Genomic DNA, 13,353 nt, shown 5'->3' with positions numbered 1-13,353 from the left:
CACCCACATCATTCCAGCATAATTCTCTAAATTTTTCAAAATTGTCAGCCTACCCATTTAAGCAGTAACAGGGGACATAAGCACTGAACTCTTATAGAAGCAGGACTGAACTTGTCAAAAGTATGCTCTTGCTTTACAGTTCCATGCAATTCTCTTGAGAATCAAAACATCCCATGGAGAGGGGACGAAAAGAAGAAAATGGGTAACACTTCCCAAGAGCTGGGCATGATGCCACTCTCAAGTCATGCACTAGTACCTGCTACAGAGCAGGAAACAGTAGTGAGCAATATTATTTTATTAGGAGAAAAAAAAAAAAAGCATTTTCTCTTCTTGCGACAAGAGGGGATTCATCGACCTCACTTCAGCTATCTAGAAGCCAGTGTTGGAGCTAAGCAAGTCACTCAGGTTGCCTCTGTAGCACAGCTGCATGGAGAGAGACCCTGTGTTTGGTTTAGGCTGGTAAAATGAGGCCACTCTGGTTCAGACTCACCACATAATTTTCTTTTCCCAATTCAGTTTCCTGTCATTCCTGGTTAACTTCGTATCAGGATGGAAAAGGTACAGTCAGGTTACAAAGATCTTGTTCCTAGAAACTTTCTAAGTGGTGACCTTCAGCAAAGGTAGCAAGAAAGCATTTCTGAGTTTTGAGTCTCCTCTAAGCCCCAGAGATTAAATTCTGTCCTCACAGAAGGTCAGTAGCAGAACTGCCCTTGACTGTACCATAAAGCTCTCCTTCTACACACCATTTTCCTAAATTCTTTGTACCTTTGATGTTCAGAGCCTGATTTTCATAGTATTTTCAGTCTTGTGGTCTTTCATATCCTAATGTTCAAAAGAAAAACTTATCCTCATAAAATGTGCAGGTTTAGGTAGTTTGGGAGGTATGAATTGCAACTCTCAGGTCTCTGTTTATTTATACAGGTTGCCTGCTATGTGCTGTGGGATTTAAGAATGACTGGGTATGTCCTGTGCCAGACAATGCCAGACCAGCTACCATCTTCATTTACTCTCTGTAATTAGGAGGAAAATGAAGGCAAAGAAACTGGGTCTGATGACAGACAGGACATCATAATTACTTCTACACTGGTTTTGGAAAATGGGAACAAACTTGCCTATTATCCACACTGGACACAAATTAATGTCTGGGCATGGGTTTAGAGTCAAATTCAGGGAATGGAGAAAAAAAAAAAAAAACAACAACTTGGCATTGCATTATTTCCCAGCACTGGCTGAAACAGTGACCTACCTGCAGCCCAGCTCAGGCACAACCACAGTCATACATGCTCCAACAGATACATCCCTTGGGGAAGAAGAATTAGCCAGGACCTGCATTCCCTAAAGACATGACCCCCTATGGGGAAAGACACTATGAGGGATGGAGCCCCCTTGAAGCACTCACACAGACATGAGATGCAATTCCTGCTCTAGCTTTTCAGTGGCTATAACCTCCCCAGTGCCACCCAGATTTAAACACCTTCTACTGTGGAGTACAGAGGCAAACTAAATACAAATTACAGTAAACTGTAAATGAAATAAAAAGACACTACATCAGGCACAAGAAACGTATGTGCCAGAGACTACTGGAAGTTGGGACAGTATTCTGGAGAATATGTTTGTCATACCCAGTGCTGAGAACCACTGTGGCTGCTATTGGAGACAGGAAACACTGGGCTGGGGGAAACTGGGCTAATCCAACACTACAGGGTCTACGTTCACAAATGTACCATCTATCAATACATATAGCAAGTTAACAGCTTGGCTTCAGGGAGGTATCCAGCCATGTCTGGGCAGCAGCAGCAGATCTGAACCAATGTGAAATCATTCTATGATTCTATGACCTGAGCCAGACTTGTCCAAAAGAGAGAAAAGGAAATGAAGAGAGCAGCAATCACAGCACCGCAGTGTCAATGAATGTGCCATCAGCCAATGCCACAACACACGCCTTGGCCATGACCAGTGGAGGCCCAGTGGGCCTGGCTGGGTCAGGTCAGGTCTGTCTGGGGCACAGACAATGGGGTCCCAGAGAACTAGCCGCCCCTGGTCACTGCTTTCACTGCTGGACCCAAAAATCCCTGCTTTCCCCACCACACATCTGCTGGGCGAACCCTGACACCAGTCAGCCCTCGCCGCTCCTGTCGCCAGCAGTTCCTGTCTGAAGGAGGGAGGCTGGGGACCCAGTGAGACCCTACATATTTCAAAAAGAGCCATTTGGCTGCCAGCGGGAAGACAGTACACTAATTGTCACACAAGAAAGCCTGATCTCATGAGATAAGACTTTAATCACAGCTTCCTCACCCCGGGGGTGCAGATGGCATGGGTTTCACCACCACCAGCAGCCCCCAGCACGCCTCAGGCACTTTGGAAATCTGCTTCCAATTTTGGATGAGCAAATGTCTGACTGGAGAAGTTCTTGGGAATGCTTTTTTTCCCCTCCACCTGCTCCTCTGGCTTTCTAAAAATGGAAAGAAAACCTCATGGGAAATAAGAGAGGAAGTCTGGGGTTTAAATAATGCGCTGGCGCACTTGATACCTCTACAAAAACTGGGAATCCTACTTGCTTAGAAACGACCTTTATTCTACTGAGAGAGAATTAATTATCATAAAATCAAATAATCAAATTATCATCAAGTAAATTCTAGACTAGATAGGAAGATTAGGTGGCTTAATCGTCTTCTCAACAGAGCCACGCTTTTCTGCCCAGCAATAAATTTCCAGGCTTTCACTCATGAGGAGAAGCACTCCAGGAAAACATTGGTCTACCCTCAGTAGACCACCACTGTCCCTCATGTGGCACCAGAGGACAGATAGGCAAGAAACAGAAGAAAACACTGCCTTAGTTGTACTACTCTGCCTGCTCAACTCCTGAATCATCAAGGCTGATGTGGAAATAAAATCCAAATTTAGGGCTGGCGAGGCTTAGAGCCTTTACTGAGTAAATGATGCACCAAACCAGAACATAAAGTTCACAGGTGAAAATGCTGCAAGGACCCTGCAAGCAAACAGCAGCCTGTTCCCACCTGCCCTGTTAGTCCTGGTGGTGTTTGGGAAGGACCATCCTTCCCTGGGACGATGTCAGCATATCCAGCAGGGAAATCCCAGTGCTGGGGTGGCCCTGAGCCCCCAGCAGCAGGGCTGCCCTGCACTCCCCAGAGCCTTACCCTGCAGTACTCATCAATGGGCTTCAGCCTCTTCACTGCTACGTCTCGCACATGGCTCCTCCGGAACAGGATCTTGCCTGAGGAGAGAACAGATGAAAGGGGAGGGTTAGGGGCATCACCTGCCATGTGGGATAGCTCAGCAGCACCAAGCATGCACAGTTTCACCCCTGGCTCCAACCATGGCTGCTGGCATGAAAGCTGGGTGACTGCCACCACAGTCCTGCCTGGACCCAGAGACTAATGGGGCAGAGGGAGTTTTTCTGATTTCATCCTGTAGATAACACAAAAGGTTTTGGTTCTCTTGGAGTGATGACACAATCCTGGAATGGACTGACACTATGTTATGACTCACTCCTAATTCAGGGTCACTTCGGCATGTCTGTGCAGGCTGTGCAGGAAGCATCACTGGGCTCCATCTGCTCCCAACTCAGCTGCCTCCCACTGTGGATGCTCCTGCCCTTCCAGGCAGACAAACCACACAGCCAGCTCACAAGAAAATACAAGACTGTTGGTGACAGAGCCTTTATAAATCTACACAGAGAAACCAAATAACAGAATAAAAATAAACAAACTCTTTTTTTTGAAACTAAAAAAAAATATTAACCTCCACGTCCTTACTGGGTGACATTTCTGCAAGCAGTTAAGATTAAATAAACAACAGGGTTTTGTGTGAAACTGATTGTAACAAAGTTTATCAAAATAATCTAGGAGCTGAGTTTCCCCACACACAAGGATGTAATAGCGTTGGCATTTTTTTGGCTAGAAGGTATTATATCTTCATATCCTTTTTTGGTGGTTTTCTTCCCTTTCCTTCCTTCCCTTTTGTGCTATGTTTCTTTTAATATAATGAAACAAGAATAAATGGTATGTTCTCCTTGTGGCAGAAGAAAACAGTATCTGCCAGCATGACTTAGTCCATGAAAAGTCTATGAAAAAAACCACAACATATATCCCACACCCTGCTCCAAACTTCTTCTGCCAACAGGCAAGTAAGATACTCATCCATAGATTGTGAGATAAGAAACTGGACTAAGAAATAAAATCAGATCCAAAATCTGAATATGTGGCTTTGACTTGGTCTTGATTACACAATCTGAGAGGTTAATGAAATGGCAGCCTTTGAGAGTCCAGTAGCAGAGGTTCTAAGCCCCCCTAAGATGCTGCCCCTTTTGGTTGCCTTTTCCTCCATAGCTGCTAATCTGGAAGGTGTTAAAGCCTTTTGTTTCAGACAGGAGAAAGTGATTTATCTTTATCCCCAATTCTGGCAACAAAACCGTTTGTGTTGTGAGGTAAAGCCATTTCCTGGTGCCATCAGTTTATCTCTCTGGGTTCCCTGGGGTTATCTCATTACTATGCTGGTGTGGAGCCATCCCTGTAGCATGTGATGCCTTGTGGTCACAGGGGAAATCTTCAATGGGTGTCTGAGACACTCATCTCAGCTTGAGCAATTTAGTCAAAAGCAGCTGGAGAAGGAAAGTGACACTTCCATCTTCCTGCACTGACACCCTCTGGACGCACCAAAACATTCTTGCTTTCTTCCTTCTCTGTCTGGTAAATGGTGAAAATTACCTGCCTCCAGGATCACACTTGTACTGCATAACTGCAGTGAGCTGCTTTTTTGGGGGGGAAAGAGGTAGGGGGTAGCTATAGAGAAAAGAGTAGTTCCTTTCTCAGTGCTCCAGAAATGCTGGTGTGGGCGATCTTGGTATTTTTTTTTGCAACTTTTATAAATATACTGCAAAGAGAAAACGACATTTTGGAAACAGTCTCACTTTCTGGCTTTCCTGTTTTCAGTTCAAGCCATGAGTTGAAAGTTGAACGGGTGACCATATAAAAACATAAAGGAACCAAAGACTTAAACACATGAAAGATCTCCTGTAAATGCAACTCAGCTTTTCTACAAGTAATAATAAAGAAAGTTATATTAAACGGAGTACAAAAAAGGCCCCAGGATATGATGAATCTTAATTCAGTCCTTAAATGGAGATGGAAAATATCAGGACGACTGTGGTGTTAGGACAAAACAAAGCCCAGAAGGTGCTTCCATTTTTATCCAGTCAGCAAAATGAAGAATTTTCCTTCTATTGCTGGAAGCTGGAAAAGGCTCAGTGAGGCCTGTGGGGAAGATCTGTGGCTGCCCAGTCCCAGATCTGGAAAAGGCTGTGTATTTTAGAGCACCATGCAGTTGCAGTCAACAGAAAAAACAGGAAGAAAAACAAGGACACTCCACAAACACATCCCATTCTGGTGGACAGCAAGGAGGAACCCTCTCACAAATTCTGGAGGTCCTCAGACAGAGAAGTCTCATTGACAGAGTCACTGAAGTACCTCTAAGGAGGGACAGCTTTGCAAATGCCCAGCTTCTTCCCCTGTCTGGGAAGACAGACCATGCTAATAGAGGCTCAGTCAAAGCCACAGCTGACCAGCAGGAACCACTGCAGACCCAGTGCAAGTCACTACTGCCCTCTCCAGTTCCCCTTTATCTCCTGGTCTTCCTCTGAAAGCAAGGGATGACCCACAGGACCGGAAAAGGAAGGGAATGTGAGAGACCCATGTTGTACACTCTACCTTCTCCAAGTGAGTGCAGACGCCATCAGTGGAAAGCTTTGCCTAACAAGGGAGGTAGGATCACCATAAACCCAGGGCAGGCAGAGAGCTGGGCAGCAGGGGCACATCAGTGAGCAAGGAGCCCTCTGGACAGCACTGGAAGGGTGCATTTCACCCAGCACCAACATCAAGTGGGGAAGTTCCAGGGTGGCTGGTAAATGCAGAACAGCTCAGGCAATTTCCTCGTGAGGGTGGAGCAGTGGTTTACGTGCCACTTGGCTTTTCCTCTGGGAAAAGCCACATCTCTAAGGAAGGGACCTATTCTGTGTGAGTACACAGAGTGCTGCTTCCTCTCTCCTGAATTTTACTGCAGCTCTTTTAAGCCTCCTCAGCCACTACAGCCCCGTTTCACAGAAGGATGAGCAGCTTTTAACCACGCTGCAGCCCAGCTAGGAAGTGTACAGGAAGTCTGTCTCAATTCAGATGGGAAGTCATAGGTTACATGAGATGATGCTGCCTCACGCAAATATTTCATTCACTGGTGTGCCAGGCTTGGACAGGGCCAAGAGAGGTCTGGCACATGTTAGGAAGAGCTCAGAGGAGAGCAGCACTTGGAAAGAGAGACGTGGGAAAGACACAGGGCTCCAGCTCTGCTGTTAATGCAGGATAACAGTATTTATAATTTTTTCTTTAAAGAAAATATTATTCCTAGGAAATTAATATGGATAAGAGGCAAAGTATCAGGTTTAACATAGTGGAGAACGTCTTAAGTCATCCCTTCATCTATGTGTGTATATATATATATATACACACACATATATATATGTAGTCTTTAATTTCATGACCACACACCTCTTCTCTCCAAGACCCAAGTTTCCTCCTGTACACACAGCGGGTGCACAAAGGGGGAATAACAAAGCTATGCAGGAGACTGACTATCTGGCAGCTGCTGATTCTGCAAGCTTAAATATATTCTCAGAATATCACTTTATTCCTGCATAACCTCATACTTGGAGTAACATAGACTTTAAACATGTGTCATGAGGCCCAAGAACAAACCAGTTTAAATGCATCTGAACACTCTTGTGCTCCCATGAGCTCACAGGCCTGTGCTGAGCACACCAGAAGGGTCCACAACCCAATGCTTTGCAATAGTCAGGAATGTGATTTGTACAGGGAAGAAGCCCAGCTCCTGGGGGGCTCAGTGACACTGTGGAGCAGTCTCAAGGCAGGACAGCACCAGGCACCACCAGGGAAAGGAAAACTGTAAGTCCCTGAGGGGATGCCTAGCAGGAGAATCCTATCTTTCCTCTTCAAGAAAGGGGGACATACAGAGTCCCTACAATCAGAGAGGATGCCAGCTGTCTGCAGCCACTGCCCTTGACTGGTGATTTGTAAGCTCTAAGACAGCCTCTAAAACAAATGACCTGATCACACCTTTCACTGCCAAGGAGACGTGCTGCATATCTAGGCCTTGAGACCTTCTAGAGATGCCTTTGTGATCTTCTCACCACTGTGCCAGTGGCTCAGCCCTGAGCTGCCAGCAGCAACAAGGAGGCAGGGAAATTGTTTTTAGCTCCTTTCCAAATCTACCAGAGAACAGATTCACCTCTTGGTCTTACTCTCTGATTGCTGAGCTTAAGTCTCATTTCCAAGTCTGTCTGGGTGATGGATTGGCCTAAGGACACCAATTGTTTCATGCAAAGAGCCTCTGTCAGAGAATATGAAGAGACCAAACCCACTGTCAAAGGGATGATGGACAAATGCATACTGACATTTAATCTTGAATTGCAAGCACCATCACCACACTTCAGAATGCAGCATGTGAAGCAGGCCATATGATAAATATTCTACAGTGGACAGCCTGAAGACTAATGGGAGCATTAAAAATACTCTAATGTCTCATCTGATTTATGCTTAAAACAGACATGTGCTGCCTCTGACTACAGAAGCTCCAGCTGTGGAGGTTCTGTCAGTTCTGTCTCCCAGCAGCAGGAAAGAGCTCCTGCTTCTGCCTCTCCATGTTGTTCTTGTTACCATGCTGTTGATTCTCTGCCTTTTTTACCTGAAAACCTGGGAGGAACCAGATCTGTATGTACTGACAAGCAGTATGTTCAACCTAAGGTCAACTTCTCAGAGATACTTGGGAGATGAGGTCAGACTCTTCACAGTTACACTGCATCAGTTACGTCAGTAAACAAAAATAAAGAATTTAGCAGATACAGGTTCTCCTTTTGGTCTAAGCAGCTTCTTCCAGTGTAGCTAAAATTATTTTGCTGTTCAAGTACTTTTATGAATGCTTCTAATCCTTCACATGGCTGTTTGTATTATTTTGCACATCAAATAAGCACAGGTCTGCAATCAAATATTACACAAATTCCCCTCAACCCATTTAAGCTGTGACATCCACCTCAGGGTCCTGCCACAGTGCTCAGGCACCTGACATACAATCCATCTCCCAAATGGAGCATTTAAACACTCACTGCCACTTTGCAACATAAAATAGACACATCAACAGCAGAACACTATGGAATAGAAGAAAAATTTTTCTCATGGAAGTATGTGTGATTGTCAATGAGATGGTAATCTGAAAGCAGCCAGAAGGGAGGTGTGCCCCTTACAAAATAGCATCTTACTTTTAAATGGGGATTCCAGTTTCCATGGATTGTTTTATCCATGATTTCCTGGAGTCAGAAAGTCAGTGCCGGGGTCCTAACACTGATGGCATTTGCTCCTGACAAAGAAAGGGGAGGGAAATGATTCATAGTGTTTCCACCGGTGGGAGAGGGAAGGACTTTCTTAATAAGAAGAAACTCGTGACAAAGTCAGAACTGTTGGCTGAACATGTCTTGCCAAAGAGCCCCAGCTGATAAAGGCCTTTGCTAATCAGCAGGAATTACCATGGAAGGTGACAAGAGGTGATGGAGACAGATGGGGCAGCCAGAAAAGCCACACAAGCAATAACAATATTGCCCTGAGATGTGGGGGATGGTGCGGACAGTGTCCTCCTGTCCTTGGATCCTGTTTTTAATGTTCATAAGCTGCAGTGTTAAAGAAAATCACTGAGAAGCAATAAAGCATGGGAGGTAACATTGCTTGTATAAAAAAGTATCACCAGGAAGAGAAATCTTCCTCCACTAGAAGTGATAAGCAGAATATGCCCTTATGTGAATAATTACGAAGGGAAACCAAAGACAGGCAAGTGGTGAGGCTAGATTCCCTTCCAAAGAGCTTCCACCTCTGAACCTGGCTGTTCTGCAGTATCTGGAGGGGTGGCTATTATCCTCCAGGGACAACAGCATCAGCTCTAGAGCAGCTTTGCTGGTACACACTTCAGGAATTCAAGCATCAGCCACAGCTGGAAGGAGAAAAGCCATGACTACTGACACTGAAATTCAGGAGTGACAGGTGGGGGCCATGGGGTGCAAATCTCAAGCTCTATTTGCACAGTGTTTTGCATAAGCCAAAAGCTACTTCATATTGCTCTGTGTCCTGCTGCTCTCACCCAAACAACCCATTGCTCCTGCAATCTCCTCTTCAGATGCCCCAGCTGCAAATCTCCCACTTCTCCAAAGCAGGAATCATGGTGTAGGCAAATTATACAGTTTTGTCTGCAAAGGGCAGGCAGAAGTTGTACAAAATTATCCTTCCAATTTTCTCACTGTGAGGCAGGTCCCTGTACACTGCTCTGTGAGCACCAGCAAACCCAAGAGATCCATCACCTCAGTTAAAACAACTTTACCACCAGAGTACAGCAAAGTAAAGCATCCACCCCACACAAGAGGATCTCAGTATGAGCACAGGTCCCCAGACCCCTTAAAACTAAACTTCCCAGTCTGTGAGTGGTTGTAAAATGTTGGAAGTGTTGATTCAGAGGGTCAGGCCTTCAATTTCTGCAGTGAAATCGGTGCCTCCTCAAACTACATAGCTCAGCTTGTCCAAGACAGAAAGTGAACTCGTATAATTGCTGGTTGCAAGTGCTACATTATCCTGCAAACAGCCAAGGGCTCTTAATTGCAGAAAGCAGTCAGTGTGTCTGAGGGCAGAGGGAGGAGAGTGCTCACACCTGCAGCCAGCAACAGCAGCGACTGGCACACCCTCACCTGGAGGAACCAACATGATGATAATTCTGAGTCCCACAGAGACAAGGAGCCAAAAGAGGGTCAAGTTTTCAAAACACCTGAGAAACAATGCCTTAGGAAACAGCAGGGCTTCTTCACACAGAGGATGCAGGAGTGTCCTGCTCTTTGCATAATCTTTGCTATGCTGGGAGCAAAAGGAACAGAAAACCAGGAAAGCCTATGCAGATCCAAAGCACCATCCTTACCTATGCATGCTTCTCCCCTAAGGTAAGAGTCACATCCACTGCACTCGTTTCATTTTGTTGAACATCCTCCAGAGAGATCCATTTCCAAATATCCAGGACTAAGTTATTTAATACACAAGACCACTGAGGCTTAACGATCAAACTATCTAGACTCTACACCAAATTGACCAGAGAAATATCAACCACTGCATCTCATTGCTGAAACACTTGGTTTTCCTCCTCTATCAGCTGGCGCCACTGTCCTGCCTTCACCAAGGTAGTTAGTGGCTCCTAACCTGTGATTTTCAAATCATTAGTGCTCCACAGACAGTCTGCAAAGCAATGTTCCAGACTACCTTTCACTCCCTGGGCAGTGTTGGAATGATGTGGATCACTGTATGTTGGTCCAACAAGTTTGAGAAGCAGCAATCCCTGTGGGTATTATGCATTTGCTGATGACAATGGTTTTTTCATCTGAGCTACTTCAGTGCCTGACCCCCAAGAAGGAAAAGGCAAGAACCTCTCAGATGTCTTTGCGCCACCTTAACCATAAAAAATCCTCTTCCAAAAGAGCAAGGCCATGCCCCTGTAGCTACACTAACAAAACTTTCCCTCTGCTCCTTCTAAACCCACATCAAACACCACCTTGCTCACTGGGGTCTGGTAAAGTCACCAGGAGTCTTCCTACTGACACTTGGTGGTGTGGACCCTCAGGAAAGGACCATATGGTCTCACCTCAATCTTTTAAAGCCAGAGCCTTAACAACAGAGCCTATTAAAACATTTGCACTGTGTTACAAGACTTGTCACTCTTGCAGGAGTTGGTGTGACACTAAGTCTGAGACACTACCTCAGAGGCCCTGGGCCAGCACTAGCCTCGCCAGCAGGGAGCCTTTGGACTCCATCCACTGGGATAGGAGACCCTGCAGCAGGGTCACTGCAGGGACATGGATGTGCACCACACTCTTGCCAAACTACACTGGAAAAGCACAGTAAGGTCCCAGCCACATCCTCTGGCGTGATGGGCAATAACACTGCTTGGGAGACTCCACCCTTAAGCTGGTGGAGAACTGGAGCTGTGAATAAAATAATATTTGCACTCTTACCAAGATCAAAGTTATTATTACAGTGAGGTTGGCCATGCAATAACGCGGTGCCACAGCGTGTACTCTTACAGGAACGTTGCAGGTGGAAATTGAGGGGTAGGGATGCAAAGGTGGCTTCACAAGGTCACAAAATGAGCACACACTAATGAAAGCCATAAAGCCAGTCCCTAGATCCCTCTGCTGATTACATGCAGAATGAAAATACATCTACCTTGCTATCTTGGGCCAGAAAAATCTTACTGTTCATTTATTCTAATCGAAAATAAATTCTAAATTTTTGCCAAAAAAGAGGCAGAACTCTCTCCAGTGGAAGACGTTGATTGAGTCAGCTGCCAGGCTGCACATGTCCCACACTGCAGGAGATGAAATTCAGCAGTCATATTGGCAGGGATGGTGCTCCTCAGAGCAGCTGTGGTATTTGGAATGCACCAATTAACACAGAAACTAAACAAACAAACAACATGGCAGCAAACAAACTAGGTGTCTGTGCTTGTCAGAGGCTGGAACTCACCAGCTAGGATTTCAGAGAGTTGTAATAAAAAATTAAATCCCTGTGCTTAGCAAAACAGAGCATTGTTCTTGTTTCCTAAATCAAAGTGCTCTCCTGGAGTCCTCCAAGTGAAAACTGCTGACTAGTTTTAAGCTGAATTTTCACTCGATGACAACAGGTACAGTAGAAGCTGCTGAATGACAACCAGACCAAAACTGGCTGGCCCCAAGTCAGGAGGCTCATCTGCAGAACATCAAGACACCATCTCAAACCACAGACATCATCCTCTGGCTCCAGACACATCTCTTGCACACATCTTACTTTTAAGTGTTATTAAGAGAATGTCTTAGAGACAGAAAGGAGGAAAAAGGAGGGTATTCATTATTTATGACACTTGTCTTCCAGAGCAACCATTACACAAAATGAAGCTCCACTTCCAGGGAAGTGGCCAGACATTGCCTGCTGATGGGAAGTAGAGAATAAATCTTTTGTTTTCCTTTGCTTCCACATGTGACCTTCGCTTTCACTTTATCAAACTGCCTTTATCTTGACCCACAAGTTGTTTTTTCCCATCCTATTTCCCCCCTGCTTGTCCTGCTGAGGAGTGATACAGCAGCTTGATGGGCACCTGATGGTCCAGCCAAGGTCAACCCACCCCACCACACTGCCTGATAAAACAGCCTTTGGGTCAGGTCTGTGGCCAGGCCACGCAGTAACACCTCCTCTCTAGCTCTTGACCATAAAGCCACCTCTGCTGCCCCTTCCCTGCTGAGGGCTGCATGGGTAACCCACTCCTGTGGCAGGCAGTGGACACAATGGGCCATGTGGGCATATGCAGCCTGCACCAACATGAGACAACGTCCATTTACTCAGCTTCCTAGGGACAGCAAAGCTCACTCAGACTGCTCCACCTTGGCTGCACGACTCCAGGCGCTCACACCAGTACTTATCACAGCTCAGCCGATGCACAGGAACAGGGAAATTATTTTATAATTACTTATCTGATAACCAGCCTCCTTCACACCCAGCTCCTCCGTCTCTGAGCACGTCAGCTGCTTCCAGCTCAGGCCACTTAATGCACACTACGTTCAAGCGTGACTTGGCACCAGCAGGGCCTGCTGATGCCAGAAGACAGTAGAGGAAAATCTGAAAAATTCCTCTCAGTTCCTCCACATGCAAGTAAATGCAGTGTTAAGGGTACAAGAGGACAGAGCTGCTGACCTGGACCTCAGGATGCTGAGCATCCCCAGCTTTCCAGGGCCACTTTCTCCTGGGTTCAGCAAGGTGCTTATGAATGATCAAAAGAGGAAACAAAACTGTCAGATGTCAACAGCTTTGCCCACTACAGAATAAAAAGCCTCTTTCAGAGATTAATGTTCTGAGCAATTACTCACCCCATGAAAGGAAAAGTGTCTTCAGCCAAGGTGACACCAGGACCCCAGGATCATGCACACTTTTGTTTCCCTTTCATGGTTAATGTGGATTTTTCATTTCCCGGGAAGAAGAAAAAAAGGTGGACTGGAAACTAATGTTTTGTTGTTTGTTTTTTTTTTTAATAAGGATCACTGGGCCAGCAGCATAAAAACATGAAAACAACCCCAACTTTATTGCTAAATTAAAGAAAAAACACTAACATGAATAGGCACAGAAATCGGAATTAGGAATGTGAGCTGGTAATTACCCTTTTGGGCCCTGATTAATTGCATTTGAAGCCACAGAGACACTGAGCCGCCAAACAGGACTGACT

The 13,353-nt window shown here is 45.6% G+C and overlaps 1 protein-coding gene across 2 annotated transcripts in view; it reads right to left on the bottom strand.

Annotated features, from left to right (window-relative positions):
* The window catches only part of SH3PXD2A (SH3 and PX domains 2A), a 241,894-nt gene that overhangs the window by 138,044 nt on the left and 90,497 nt on the right, over positions 1 to 13,353 (bottom strand). For both annotated transcript variants that reach the window (XM_085064899.1, XM_085064900.1), the window contains exon 4: positions 3,159 to 3,235. In XM_085064899.1, coding sequence (XP_084921025.1) covers positions 3,159 to 3,235 — 77 coding nt within the window. The remainder of the gene's footprint in view (positions 1 to 3,158; positions 3,236 to 13,353) is intronic.

Source organism: Lichenostomus cassidix, chromosome 6, assembly GCF_008360975.1.
Source record: "Lichenostomus cassidix isolate B80296 chromosome 6, HeHo_3.0, whole genome shotgun sequence".
Taxonomy (NCBI): domain Eukaryota; kingdom Metazoa; phylum Chordata; class Aves; order Passeriformes; family Meliphagidae; genus Lichenostomus; species Lichenostomus cassidix.
The sequence above is the reverse complement of the archived record's forward strand: the minus strand, read 5'-3'. Positions and strand labels throughout refer to the sequence as shown.